Below are 15372 nucleotides of genomic sequence, written 5' to 3' on the forward strand. Positions count from 1 at the left end.
CTTTTAAGGAGAAGTTTCCGCTTTCCTTATCATTGTACACACTTCCCTCTTTTAATTACATGTTGAATCCTTTCCTCATTTAGGTTTCAGAAAAATGTCCTTAAGTGTCTTCAACCTGCATCAAGCCCACTTACTCATCAAACCCCACTTATGACTTTCCTCAGAGGACAAGGGACGTTTCAGCTCAGTTATACACTGCTATTCTCAATTCCCACCATTTTTTTCTCTTCCTTTGATCACCGCACCACACCCCACCCCGCCCCGCCCCGCCCCGCCCCGCCCCAGGTCTCCAGCTCACTGAAAACAGCCTCCCCTGATGATCACACCATTGTTATGTAATAGTCTAACCCTTCCCCCTACCAGGGGGTGCCAAGCCTGCAGACTCACTCTGATTTCCTCATAACTGTCCTGAGGAGAAGGCTGAAGACAGGAATCCTCTTTCTGCCTCCCATTTGATTGCATTTTCTTTGGTCAAAGGTTCCCTTATTCATGGGATCTGCCTGGGTCCAGGACCCGTTAATAGGTGCTCTCTGGCTGCCTGTTCTCTGGGCACTCTTGTCCCAGGTCTATTGTTTTCATGACCCACCAGGATGGCGCTTCACTTCCTCAGAAATTGTGATCCCCAGGAAACTGCCCCACAGGAGGGGCGGAGTTGAGACGCCAGACCAACTCTCTTACAGCATGCGTTTCCGGGGCCGAAGACACGTGATTCACATGAAGCTCAAGAAGAACATGATACCCAGACATTTACCTGTTTTCACTGATAATGACCAGGGGGCCATGCAGGAGAACTACCCCTTTGTCCCACGAGACTGTCACTACTACTGCTACCTGGAAGGGGTTCCAGGGTCTGTGGCCACATTGGACACCTGCCGTGGAGGTCTGCGTGGCATGCTGCAGGTGGATGACTTGACTTATGAAATCAAACCCCTGGAGGCTTCTTCCAGATTTGAGCATTTGGTATCACTGCTTGTGTCGGAAGAAAGTCCGGGAGAGGCTACTAGGTGTAAGACTGAAGGGGAAGAGATAAATCATGAGTCTGAAAAGGTAAAACTGTCTGAAACTCCCAGAGCAGGTCATGTTTACTTGTGGCGGCATCATAGAAAAAACTTGAAACTTCACTACACGGTTACTCATGGAGTATACTTGCGGAGCCCTAATGTGTCACACGTAATAGAGAATATAGTGATTCTTAACAGCATAATACATACCATTTTCAAACCAGTTTATTTAAATGTCTATGTACGGGTTTTGTTCATATGGGAGCAGAAGGAATTGATTAAATTTACTGGGAATCCTGGCAATATTGTACCAAGGTTTGGTGTATGGAAATCTAAAGTTGTGTCTCCTCAAATTCCACATGATACCTCAGTTGTTTTTACTGCACATCGAGTTGGAAACAGTGAGTGTTTTGCCAGCTTTAATGGAATATGCAACCCTAACTGGGGAGCAATGTTTGTCTATTTAATGAGGTACCACCTGTTTAGGGGGGCATGTGTTACAGCACATACACTGGGTCATAACTTAGGCATGCTCCATGATTCTCAGGGTTGTTACTGTTTTCGAAGAACCAACTGTGTCATGGCTCCTGTTCCTGATCTTAATGATATGTTGAGCAATTGTTCTTATGAGAAAATGCAACACGTACTTAATAAATGGGATCCTTGTTTGAGTAATTTAAATGTTCCATACGATAATTTTCCTTATGTAGCTCCTCGTTGTGGAGACAAAATCGTAAATCAGAAGGAAGAGTGTGACTGTGGCTCCCTTAAAGATTGTGCCAGTGATAGATGTTGTGAGACCTCTTGTACCCTTTCCCTTGGCAGTGTTTGCAATACAGGACTTTGCTGCCATGAGTGTAAATATGCTGTCCCTGGAGTGGTTTGCAGAGACGTGGGTGGTATATGTGACCTACCGGAATACTGTGATGGGAAAAAGGAAGCGTGTCCAGATGACTTCTACGTCCAGGATGGAACCCCATGTTCACCAGTGTCTGTTTGTGTAAGAGGAAACTGCAGTGACCGTGATATGCAGTGCCAAGCCCTTTTTGGCTACCAAGTGAAAGATGGCTCCCCAGTATGCTACAACAAATTGAATGTGAAGGGTGACCGATTTGGAAACTGTGGGGTTATTCTACGGTCAGGGGGAAGTAAACCTTTTCCATGTGAAGAAGATGATGTTTTATGTGGAATGTTACACTGTAGTGGTGTCAAAAGCATTCCCGGTGGAGGTGAGCACACTACATTTCGGAGTATATTAGTACGGGAGGTAAAAGAAGAAAAATGCTTTGGCTATGATGCACACCAGGGGACAGAGTTGCCAGAAATGGGGCTGGTAGTGGATGGCGCAACCTGTGGCCCAGGAAAATACTGTCTTAAACACAATTGTACTTTCTATCAAGACCTGCATTTTGAGTGTGATCTTAAAACATGCAATTACAAAGGAGTATGTAACAACCAAAACCACTGTCACTGTGTGCATGGGTGGAAGCCACCAACATGTGAACTGAAAGGAAAAGGAGGTAGTGTAGACAGTGGCCCTCCACCTGACAAACAATATCGTCTTTCAGGCAGGGTACTTGTGAATACAAACCGAGTACTGCTTTTAGTATTTACTCGTTACATCCTTTTTCTGGTTTCACTCCTCTTTGGTGGTTTTTCAAAAGCAATAGAATTTATGGACAAGAACGTATTGAAAAATACTGAACCTGATGAGTAAATACTAATGGGAATGCACACAATGGAGAAAATCCCATTGACACTTACTGGGAGATATAATCAATAGTCACTCTGACGATTACGTCACCTTTTAGCAATTCTGATGTCATCTTGAAATAAAATCACTTGGCAATTTAAAAAGGGTCTGTGTGTTTAAATTTACTTAACATTTTATGTCTGGTCATATCCTTAATACTTCTATAGATGATGGCAGAAACTCTTAGATTCACTATAAAGAGGACCTGTACTCATTTAAGATTTGGGGTCTAATGTTTAAGACACCCCCGTGGCAAATCCTGTTTGTAGTAACATACATTTATTTTAACACTCTTAAGGTCTTTTTCCTTTTTTTTCTTTTGGGGACAGGTTTTGACTCTGGTGCCCAGGCTGCGAGGCGGGAATGCAGTGGTCCCATCTCAGCTCCTTGCAACCTCTGTCGCCCAGATTGAAGCAATTCTCCCGCCTCAATCTCCTGAGTTGCTGGGATACAGGTGTGCGCCGCCACACCTGACTAATCTTTGTATTTTTAATAGAGACAGGGTTTCACTTTGCGGGCCAGGCTGGTCTTAAACTCCTGGCTTCAAGTGGTTCACCCGCCTTGGCCTCACAAAGTGCTGGGATGACAGGCGTGAGACACTGTGCCTGGCCTTTAGGTCTTCTTCTGACTGATTACATATGAGATGTTTGTTATTTGTCCATTTTATTGCTAGTGTTAAACACGTATAAAAGGCAACTCTGGCAGTGATACAGTAGGAAGGTTTTAAAATTCTTTTGTGTCATAGGCACCTTGAATTTCAACAGTGATTCTACCGACTGCTGATTATGTGATTATAGGCAAAGTCTTAAAATTTCAGAGTTTCAAGGTTCACGTTTTACATTCACAGTTGAAATGTACTTTGCCAAACCTTGTGACAATCAAAAGAAAGCACCTACGAAAGGCCTGAAACATTTTAGGCACTTGATACATGCTGTCTGCTATCATTTTCATTATTCTCGGTATTTTTGCATAGTGCTAAGCCTGGGGAATCCCATATGTAATGTCTGGCTTTTTGTCTTCGCTGTTAAACTATTACAGAAAGGGTCATTATTCACTGATAAATCACTTCTCAATTTCTCTGGATATTAAAGGTATGGGATCTTCTATTTAAAATCTCCAGGAATTGCCTAAGCCCCGCCTATTCATAAATTACAGGATGGAACTAACTGTCTGTTACATGTACAGTCCCAAAATCTTAACTACAGGGAAACAGGAAGAATCGTTTCAGAAATACTGCACTAAGGTTGGGCATGGTTACTCACAGCTATAATCCCAGTGCTTTGGGGGCCTGAGGCGGGAGGGTCACTTGAGGCCAGGAGTTTGAGACCAACCTGGGGAACACTGTGAGACCCTATCTCTATAAAATATCAAAAAAAAATTATCCAAACATGGTGGCACATACCTGTAGTCCTAGCGATTCAGGAGTTTGAGGAGGGAGGATCAGTTTGAGATCAGCCTGGGCAATGTAGTGCGACCCTGTCAAGACAAAATATAAAGAATTTATCTAGGCATGGTGGCACATGGCTGTAATCCTAGTTAATCAGGAGGCTGAAGCAGGAAGATCACTTAAGGATAGGAATTCAAGACCAACCTGAGCAAGATAGCAAGATGCTGTCTCTAAAAAAAATTTAAAAGTCAGCCAGGTGTGATAGTATGTCCCTATAGACTCAGCTAGTTGGGAGGCTCAGGCAGGAGGATCACTTGAGACCAGGAGCTAGAGGTTACAGTGCGTCATGATCATACCACTGCACTCCAGCCTGGGTGACAGAGTGAAGTTGTGTGTGTGTGTGTGTGTGTGTGTGTGTGTGTGTGTGTGTGTTTAAATATTTTCTCGTTTTTAGGGCTTGTCATATCCAACAAAAGGTGGTGTTCCAGGTCAAATAGTAAGAGGGAGCTGGAGGTGTGGAGGAAAAGAAGCAAGGGGGTCCTTAAGAAGACAGGGATCAGGATACAAGGGAGGTGAGAATCAGAGGCATAAACAGAGGTAGACAGAAGGGAAAGGCCTTTGGCAAAGGAAGAACATTGAAATTGTTGAAAACAGGTCTCAAGACTAGAGACTGTTTAACATATTTCTTTTTCTGGTTTCTTCATACCAATTAAAGTAAGTTATCTGTGGTGTATCATCTATCTTGCTACCCTTCTAAGGTGACACAAAAATGCACAAGTTTGACATGCCCCAAGTAACCAAAGGCACTGCAGTTCAAATGTATACCTTATGAAATCACGCCAACCTAGGAATTCAACAGATTGAGCAACGTTGCACCAGACCATATATCTACAAAGATCTGGCCAGCTGTTTGGAATAAATAGGAGTTTCCGTAGTAGAGGGATTTGAGATAATAGAAAAGTCTTGTCCCACCTTAGGAAAGTTGCCTAACTAAATTCTCTGCACATCTGAAGAACTCAGAAAGACAGAAGGAAAATACTGACTTCACTCTGACGAAATGTTACCTTGAAAAAAATCAAAGCATGCAACCACCATGCTATGATACAAAGTCGTGATGGGATGGTCTGTGCAGCAAAGCACCGTGGCAGTGTTTACCCATGTAACAAACCTGCGTATCCTATCCTGCATGTGCACCACTGAAGTTAAAATAAAAGTTGGAAATCAATAATAAAAATAAAAATGAGAGGAAAAAAAGAAAAAAATCAGAGATCAAGAGCAGGGCTGACCTCTCCACCCAAGGAATTTAGGGTTCTTTGATAATGCTGTCTTTGACACAAAATGGGGCAGTGTTGGCATTTCGTCCAGGCCTATCCCAAGTAATAAAACAAAATTTATATATACATAGTTTTTTGGAAAAGTGACTCACAGAGAGGTTAAAGGCTTTATTCAATTGAATTACATCAGGGAGTACTTGAAGACCAAGTGATGTCACAAGTGAAGCATGGTGAAGGTTTTTACAAGATGGGAACGCTTTGAGTAGCTGTCCTTATCCTTTCAATTTTAGCATCAGTTTTCACCTTAACAAAAACAGCAGATGGGGGCTGTTCATATTTTCTTGTCCCTTCTTTGAAGTCTAGTAACCAACAGAACAATAATTCTGTGAATCCTTTCCAAACTTTGTGGGGTTTTGGATAGCCATGGGTTGTGTAAGGTATATTGTTTTTTTAAAAAGGGTTGGGGAGAGGGCACTGGGTGGGGTTGCTCATGCCGGTAAACCTAGCATTTTGGGAGGTCAAGGTGGGAGGAATGCTTGAGCCCAGGACTTTGAGACCAGCTTGGGCAACATAGAGAGACCCCCACCTTCATAACATTAATTTTGTTTTAGCTTTTTAAAAAAAGAAAAAGAAGAAAGAAAAAGGGACAAAACTGGAAGTCAGGGAGGACCCAGAGCACTTGCTATAATGTTTGTTTTAAATCTTTTGCACCTTCATCCCAGAAGGGTCTGAGATCTTCTCAGGTCAACCTTGCTACACATATCCATTCACTTACCATTGCGTTGGGGTGGTTCCAAGTGGATCCCAAGTGAATCCCCTAGTTTCTCCATATAATCCTCCATTCCTCTTCTGGCGCTCACCAGTCTTACCTCCTCCGCTGCTATTCAGGGTCAATTTCTCCTGTCAAAATGACTCTTCTTTTTACCTGCTGGTCCTTGAACAGAAGGTGTCCCAGATGCCCTGAGGGCAGCTTGCAGGTCTATGGAACTTTTGCTGGGTCCTCTGGCAAAGCTGCATTCTCTTTGTGGACCAAGACCTGCCTAGAGAGCAGACAGTTGCAGGGAGGAGAAGCGGATCAATGGATCATCGGATCATCACGTGTGATGGTAAGTGAGGCCACCCAGCTTCTCTTCCTTGGTTCTTGGTCCCATATATTATTTCTTTTGGATATATAACACCACATAGGAATCTCTGACTGAATATACACACTGCATTGTGAAGGCTGGCACTCAGTTCTTTCAGAATATTGTTTCTGAGCTGGCACTCTGGCTCTGCCTTCTGCTGGCCATTCTAAGCACTCTGGAAGAATAGATGCTTCTTAATATTTGATATACAATAGAAACAATATAATTCATTGCTATATACCATTCCTGCATCTCATACACTAAAGCAGGCGTCCCCAAACTAAGGCCCGCAGGCCGCATGCGGCCCCCTGAGGCCATTTATCCGGCCCCCCGCCGCACTTCAGGAAGGGGCACCTCTTTCGTTGGTGGTCAGTGAGAGGAGCACAGTATGTGGTGGCCCTCCAACGGTCTGAGGGACAGTGAACTGGCCCCTGTGTAAAAAGTTTGGGGACGCCTGCACTAAAGAGTGAATGAATCCTTTGTTCATATGCCAAGTTGTGTGAGATTCCATGCTTAAGATCCTACAATTCACCTGGCAGAGACACAACAAAAAAAGAAAAAAAAAATCCTATGATCCATATGCCATCAGTAGTGATGCCAGCTCAAGCTCTGCAGACAATGTTATAACTAGAATACGTATATTTTCTTGTGTGAACTAATGACTGGCCCTCCCAGGATAAAAGGGACACAAAGTAGTCAATGTCCCACTAATTTGCTATTTGGTTTCCTTGAAGAGTAGCGCCTTCCCAGGACCTCAGCCTTGATCTGTGTCACTGGCAAGTTGGACATTTCATAGCAGCAGTGTCTTGATTAACTCTCTTGGCAAGTGGAGTCCAAGCTATTCAGCCTCTATCTCTGCCATCATGACTACCTGTTTTGTGCGCCTTGGAGGCACTCATATCATAGGGATCCTCTCAAGAGTGTGAAGATGTAAAATAATGGCTAAAGCAGAAAGCTGTTATACTTTTAGAAAAAGAACAATACATTTGTGAATTTATTGATCCACAAAAGGATCTAAGCTAGGGACAGTGAATTCCAGGGAGGTTACTAGGAGATATACTAGTGGGGAGTGTCAAGGAGGAGATATAAAGCTAGTGGGAGATAAGAATTACTTTATTTGTACAGGTCTACTGGAGCAACAATTTCCAATCCTGGGGATAGGGTTATTTTCTTGTCCTGGGACAGGGAAGGCATCTTTCTCCATGGAAGCTTTATGGCTTGCTACATTCAGGAAAAGGCAGGTCAGATAGTCACTTCTGGAACTACAGTTTCCAAAGTGCTTTGAGCTTGAACAGATTGCACAATATCAATTTAGTTTGGTTTTGGCGGCTATAGGGCTTGATTTTGTCACCTGGCCAAGTTATTCCACATTTTTGGAATATTCACCACACTATCTCCATGTAATCTTTGGTGCCTATCAATCTATTGAGAGGAGCAAGTGAGCAAATCCAGGTTGCTCAGGGCTGACTTCTGGACCATCCATAACCTCTGGTGATATGGCAAGTATTTGAACCATAAGTCAGTGGAAGGACCATTTATGACCTTTTTGAGAAGCTTATGTGTGCCATCTGTGGAATGATTGTACTACTGCCTTCGGAAGTTACCTATGAAAGGTCCTGCATCATCTCTGCCTACAATACATAGGGAAAAATTTCTAATGTCTTTACCTAAACAGAGATCAGTTTTCAAGGTTTTATCGAAGTGTCCAATCAACTCACCAGAGAACTAGTGTGACATTGTTTTGCTGGTCATGGATGCCATACCTTGTCATGCATCCATGCTCTGGACTTGATCCATCAGGCACTTGCATCAGCAGAAATGAAAACAAGTTCAGATTAGATTTTGCAAAATCTAGATGCTGATATACCCAGCAGTCAGTGGGTTAGTTCACATGGCCAGGGTTTGTAAGACTGGAGCAAAGGGATGTCAGTTCTGTGCCTAAACTGTTAAGAAAACAGTGAGGGTTAATAACAGTTAAGACACAGTTTGAAAGAAAGTCTATGGGGGAGAGTCAGAGGGAGAATCGGATAGACTGCAACCGTCTCCAGTCAGCTTTTTCAATAGATGCTCAAAGAAGACTTTTGAAGAAAAGAAGAGAGCTTTTTGAGGGTTTTTTGGAGGGAAAGTGGCGAGACCCAGTTCCTGTTCTAGTAACAATGTACAGCCTCACTTGGGCCCTAAGACCACAGAGAAGTCCCATGAGGACTGGGGAAGCTATCATGCTCATTCACACAATGCTCATTGATTGAGAATTGGTTTAGATGCATTAACTCCTTCTTGCTTCCAGCCTACTCCATGAATGGTCTGAGCACACCCCCATAAAGTAGAAAGCCATTAGTGTGTACAGGACTTGTCATCAGTAGCTCAAGACAGACAACCTCAAGGGTCAGCCTAAGACGATACAGGTGGGTACCACCAGCATCTGCTGTACCATACTTTCCAGCTCCAAAAACCTTTACTTTTACTCTCATTTTCCTAGGATTGCATTTTCCAAATAAACCGGTTTCCCTGCCTCAGCATATGTTTTCTAAGGAACCTGGGTAGAGTAGATGCTGAAAACCCACCCTACATCTTCTTGTCCCACTTGAGTTCACTTGCAGCCACGGTAGACAATTTCTGTGCTCTGAGAGCTTACCACTTCAAGTGCTTATGTCTCAGGTATTCTTTTCCTTACAGCTTTCTCCTGAACCATGGAGTATTACGCCAAGCTGTGTTTCACATGACTTCTCAGACAGCCCACAGGAATGACTCCAGTAGTATAAACAGAAAACTTGGTCATTAGTCTATTCTGTTTTGTGCTTCCCCAAAAAACTAACTCCACCTAAATCCTGTCTCTAGGTCTGATTTTTAGACAATCTAAATTAAAACAGGAGGTAAGATTCTATGCTTGTTATAAAAAGGTTAATTACATCTATCAATCCTGATATAATTGATATAGCTCTAAGTAACTCAATGAATATAAAGTATACAGCTTTTCCAAAAGTAAGAATATTGCAAAATGCACTGCTTCTTGTAAAAATTTACAAGTAAATTAAGGTGACTCTAACAAATTAACTTTAAAATGCAATACAGGATCCCAATTTACCACCAAAGCAGTGATCAAGAATTTATTCTATAATGTGTTATCAGGACAACTCACTACCCATTTGGAAAAGTGTACAATTAGATATCTATCTTATTCCTTGCAGCAAAATAAATTCCACAATTAAGCATAAAAGCGGAAACCAAAGTAATTCCAGAAAAAAAATGGATTATTTCAAAGTAATCTCAAGCAGAAATACAAAACTCAGCAAATATAAGAGAACATTAGGGTGATATATTTTACTATAATCAAGTTCAATGTTTTTTTTTAAATAAACCATTTCAAAAAAGAATAAACTGGAGCAGCTATCTTTGGTCTCCATATAGATGTGTAGACTTATGAAATGTGGAGCTTTCTCTGATTTAACCAGGTTGTATTCTTGATTCACTCCTCCTTCCTTGTATGACTCCACTAGATGTCCTTTGTCCTAGCACATTTTTGGATCCTCTCCATCTCTATTCCTGGAGGGCATCAAACCATAAAGGAGTGACCACAAAGTGACGGGGGCACACAAGTGGAACTCTTATCATTTCATAAGGGATGCTTCTACGAAGATATGACATTTAACTTCTATGGAGAGAAAATAGGAGTTTTCCAGGGTAAGGGAGTAGGAGGAGGGTGGTAAACAGCATGTGGGGAATGAGGATGGCATGTACAAATACACAGAGAATGACAGAGCCAAATATATCCTAAAAAATATGTAGAAATGCAAATGGCAAACCATAATGAAACATGATATGCAAAAAGTTGTTTGACTAAATCTACAGAGTGCCATTCAGAAGTTAACTGATCAATACAAAGGTTATCTGATTCACTCTGTGTTTTCAAGAGAGAAGGTTTCCAAAAACACTGAGAATAGACTGAGGAGAAGATATACTGGGGAAAAAAAAAACCAGTAAAGTATGTTGGGTTCAAACAGCAGCATTTAAAATAAACATATTTTAAGTATTTAAAGTTTAATTTAGAGCAAGAGCTCCAGTAGTTTTAAAAAGAGGATTATAATGACATCCCAAAGGTAGCAAACTATTATTTTTACTTTTTGTGATTAATTTCACATATTTAATACTCCATTCGAATTCATTACTTAAGTATTCATTGGGTAGAAAGCACTGTGCACCGTGGCAGGTATCGAGGATACAACGGTGAGCAAAACAGATAAAAACAATTTCACCCTCATGGAGTTTATACTTTGGTATGTGAAGCAAATACTCCAAAAAAATATCCAAACTGCCAAATTAAGACAAAAAGTTAGGAAGCAAACGGAGTAAGGTCAGAAGCTTTTATCAGACAATGGTTTGTTTACACTTAAAAAAATTCATTTCTTTCTCTTTTTTGGTTACCAAATAAACCCAAAAAGTTGGGTAGGACAAATATTATTATCATCCCTATTCCTTTTCATATTTTGAAGCAGAGTGTCAGAAAATTTAATTTTCCCACACTGATAAATGTCAGTAACAAGGTAAGCCTCACTGCGGACACTCTGATGCAGACATATCTCATGCTTTTTCCATAAGTCATCTCTACGCACAAGAAACATAACAAGGACTAAACAGAACACGGACTAAACATAACAACGATGTACCTTTATTTGCTGCTTAAAACAATGAACAATAGAAACATGTAAAGAATCACCTGCACGTAATGACAATGTTTGTGGTACTGACTTAAGGGAAGATCTTTGCAGCGTTCTGGGAATGGTCAGAAATGTGCTGACTTTCAGGGATGTACTAACATTTCCACTGCCAAGAGACTAAAGTGTAATAATGCATGGAATATTCAATTAGAGACATTTTCTTAACCTGATGAATGAGCCTTAGTCTCCTTGGGACCAGAACGTTGTCGTAGATACATAAGAAGCCCAATAGTAAACAGGAAAATCAAAACAGACAAAGAAGGAATCATAATCACTGTCAAAACTCTTCTCTTTGCAGATGCTGGGCCACTGTCGACACTACCCCCATAGCCTCTGTGCAGGCAGTAGGGCGGGGACCACCCATGGCCACAGTGGCAGTGATGTTTGTTATTGCAGATCCCCTTCATATTGCAGGTCTCAGGAAGGCAGACGTGTGACAAGACAGATAGACTGACACACTTCTTGTGGATGCAGATCTTCCCTGGGCCACACACTGTACCATCTTTCACTTCACCAATGTCAGGTGTGTTCATCCTCAAATGGTAGTCAATACTCCAGCAGGTGACACCATTGATATGAGCGTGCTGCAGAGTAAAATGATCTTGGAGAAGAGGAATGTCTCTCACGTTCTCACATTGAACTCTCCCACAAAAGACATCAGAGATATGACATTTTAGGTATGTTGTGCCGTTTATACCACAGTGACCAAAACGGTTGCCCTGAGAGTTGATTTCTTTATAGCAATTCTCAGATGCACTTTTTGCATCTTTGCCAAAAATCTCCCTGCAATGCTGGTCATGGTTATTACAACTCTTTTGATAGCAGTAGGCACTGTCACTGCAGGGGACTCCGTCCTGCACATATCTATCCTCTGGACACTGATGGGATGATCCATTGCACCATTCTGGAAGGTCACATTCATTGACCTTTTGTCTACAGAGTTCCCCTGATGGCATGAACTTGCAGTCTTTGCAACAAAGCCCAAAAGCACAGGCAGCCCCAGGCCTCAGAGTGCAGTTCGACAGACAACAGGCATCTTGTTCACATTGCTGTACAGATCCACAGTCACACTGCTCTTCTCTTTCAACCACACCATTCCCACAACGCTTTAGCATAAAGATTTCCCCCAATCTGGGAGGATCATGCAGACATGATCCCTGGTTTAAAGTGGTCTTCATAAAATCAGCATAACTACAATTGGTGAATTTCTCTGCAGGCACTCTGAAAGTACTCATGATGCAACCTCTTTCCCCGCAAAAACAGAATTCTTCATCATGCTGCATACCCAAAGTATGACCTAACTCATGGGCCACAGTGTTGGCAAAAAGAGACCACGTGTCTCCTTGAAAATTATCAACTCCACAATCAATAGGTGGACGACATATTCCTGCAACGTAGGCTAGACCAAGTATACTTATAAATGAATTTTTAATGAACATATGTGCAGCATCATGCTGTAGATGGGAAAGACTGATGTGTTTCCATTGAGCAAAATCGTTTAGGACCTGTTCTATGCTTGTCATTGGGAAAACATTTCCTTGATTCCAAATTTCAATTCCAATTAAAAGTATATAAGTACCTAATTGCTTATACATGGAATCCACTATGTTGACAACAAGAAATACATCCTCTTGCACCTTTGAGATGTTGCTTTGAGAGTAAATGAAGAAATCATGGTTCAGCACAACAACCAGCTCCAGAAACCATGCATGGGTCCACCAGTCACCAACAGAATTTGGTTTCAGAGCTGAGTTCTCAGCCTCTTCCGATTCCAACCGTTGGCGTGCTACTTCCTTCTCTGTTAAGCCACATCTCATAGCTGGGAATTGTGTCTCGTTACTGTTTATCTTATAAATCAGGTGTTCAAATGTGGCAGAGTGCCTGATGGGTTCAATTTCATAAGTGAGACCGTTTATTTGTAATACTCCTCGCAAGCCCCCAAAACAAGCACTGAAAACAACCAAGGATTCAGGGGCCCCCTCCACGAAACCATGGTAGTAACAGTCATCTGGGATGAAGGGCCGATCCTCTAGGAGGGCCCGCTGCTCTGTGTAGGTGAACACTGGGAGGTGTCTAGAAACCAAGAGCTTCTTGACCCTCATATGAACAACATGTCTCTGGCCCCCAAACCGCAGGCTATAGGACAACCATCCAGGAGCCTTTGCACCTCTGCCCCTGCTGATCACCTTCAAGGGGATCACCACTTCTGAGGGAGTGAGATGCTGGGAGGGCCCAGCCTGAAAGTAGCCGGAAATGGAAAAACACACCCCAAGCAAGAGCAGCAGAAGAGTGACCCTGATGTGCAGCAGGGTCCCATCTACTAACATTATGAAGCTGTCGTTATGGAGCCATCTGTCCAGAGCAGAAGAGGACAAGGTGTGAGGCACCGCTGGTCTGGCTCCTCCCTCTGAGCTGCTCAGGATGCAGGGCTGACCCTATGGATCTGTGTCCTGGCAAAGTTAGATCAGAACTGCAGTGCTGGAAGTAAAAATAAACAGATAGGTTGGAACGGGGATAAGAAAGGAAATCAGGTGAGAAAAAGAATGGAGTGGTGAAAAACTGGTTGATGAATCAAGAAAATGCTTTGGATTTGCTTTTAGTAAATGGGGTTGGGGAGCTGGGGTCATAGATAAGACAACATTGGCCAAGTGGTGAAAACAGTATCAAAATGTCCATAACAAAAAGTAAAAGCAAAAGTAAAAAACCTTAAGTGTAGGGTGGCTCTATATCTCAATTTGTCCAAGATAATATTAGTTAATGCCTGTTGCTTTTGTAATAACTATTGATAGTGTCTCCTTTGACTGTCAAAACTGGAAACATCAAAAATAATCACAAGTCTGTGTCGAGTTGCGTCAATCTGATGATGTACTATAGTTTCTTTATCTCTAAGTTATTTACTATTCCTCGTATTCATCTTTGCTCATAACTTTATTAGATTGACAGATTCTTACTACAGGGCTTATGATTTTCATTCATTTTAGTATCCTCTATAGTGCTTTGTATAGCTCTGTACACAATGAAAAATAGAAAACAGCAGTAGGGGTGGCAAATTGTCTTGGATTATAAATAAATGCTACTAAAATGCATTCATATTGTATTACAATTTTTAGAAAAGAAAAAAATTCATTAAACACTGACATCATTTAAGGGTATGGAGAGACTAATGCTGTTCTCTCTAATTACTGACAGGAGAATCCCAAAGACAAAAGGAGATGCTTTCAGAAGAGAAAATGAGAATCTGTGCAGTTTAAAGGTCTTGGGAAAAGAAACTCTTGTCTTAGTAGGGCAAAGCCATTGGAGATTCTGGTATTTTAGGATTGCCTGGGAAGAGTCCCAGTGTTTGCTCAAATATATTTACCAACAATTTTTGAAAGTGGGGAATTTTGGCCAGGCATAGTGGCTCATGCCTGTAATCCCAGTACTTTGGGAGGCCAAGGCGGGTAGATCACCTGAAGTCAGAAGTTTGAGACCAGTCTGGTCAACATGGTGAAAGCCCCTCTCTACTAAAAATACAAAAATTAGCTGGGTGTGGTGGCACATGCCTGTAATCCTAGCTACTTGGGAGGCTGAGGCACGAGAGTCGCTTGAACCCATGAGGTAGAGGGTTGCAGAGAGACAAGCTCACACCACTGTACTCCAGCCTGGGCAACAGAGTAAGACTTTGTCTTAAAAAAAAAAAAAAGGAAAGGAAAGGCAAAGGAAAAGGAAAAAAAGGAAAGGAAAAGAAAGGAGGAAGGAAGGAAGAAAGAAAGAAAGAGAAAGAAATTTCTGCACCTGTCATATAGTCTAGCTGGCAACACTCATCCATTTCTTTTCCTATTTATTAAACAAGACTTTATGTGTTTGGAGCATACAAAGTGCAGGACATTGTGCTAGATATTAAAGAAAGAAAATTAAAATACAGAACATTAACTAAATTATCAATTTAGTGCAGAAGCTTGTGGCAGGAGCAAAAATAAGCTTTAGGAGGTCTATAATATTGCATTTAATATTTCATATATTTCGTGCCTTGTTTTTTTGCTGAGGAGAATGTCCATATATTTCATATAGTATCAAATGACTGTCAACAATGAGGTTAATAAGCCCTGAGCCTGTATAGAAACAAATAAACAGATAAT

General features: G+C 41.8%; 2 protein-coding genes across 2 annotated transcripts; one reads left to right on the top strand and one right to left on the bottom strand.

Moving 5' to 3' along the window:
* Window positions 1-489: 489 nt before the first annotated feature.
* LOC101049128 (disintegrin and metalloproteinase domain-containing protein 20-like) lies at window positions 490-2837 on the top strand. Its single transcript, XM_003924489.4, has one exon. It carries the CDS (start codon window positions 490-492, stop codon window positions 2716-2718), a length of 2229 nt encoding a protein of 742 aa, XP_003924538.1. The 3' UTR covers window positions 2719-2837.
* An 8384-nt stretch (window positions 2838-11221) lies between these two features.
* Window positions 11222-13875, bottom strand: LOC101048817 (disintegrin and metalloproteinase domain-containing protein 21). The gene has a single exon (XM_003924488.4). It carries the CDS (start codon window positions 13579-13581, stop codon window positions 11416-11418), a length of 2166 nt encoding a protein of 721 aa, XP_003924537.2. The 5' UTR covers window positions 13582-13875; the 3' UTR covers window positions 11222-11415.
* Between the last annotated feature and the right edge of the window lie 1497 nt (window positions 13876-15372).

This window comes from Saimiri boliviensis, chromosome 2 (assembly GCF_048565385.1).
Source record: "Saimiri boliviensis isolate mSaiBol1 chromosome 2, mSaiBol1.pri, whole genome shotgun sequence".
Classification (NCBI taxonomy): Eukaryota; Metazoa; Chordata; class Mammalia; order Primates; family Cebidae; genus Saimiri; species Saimiri boliviensis.

Bases quoted from the DNA above. Each gene is read 5' to 3' on its own strand.
- LOC101049128 (XM_003924489.4), top strand. From the start codon at position 490: ATGGGATCTGCCTGGGTCCAGGACCCGTTAATAGGTGCTCTCTGGCTG.
- LOC101048817 (XM_003924488.4), bottom strand. From the start codon at position 13,581: ATGTTAGTAGATGGGACCCTGCTGCACATCAGGGTCACTCTTCTGCTG.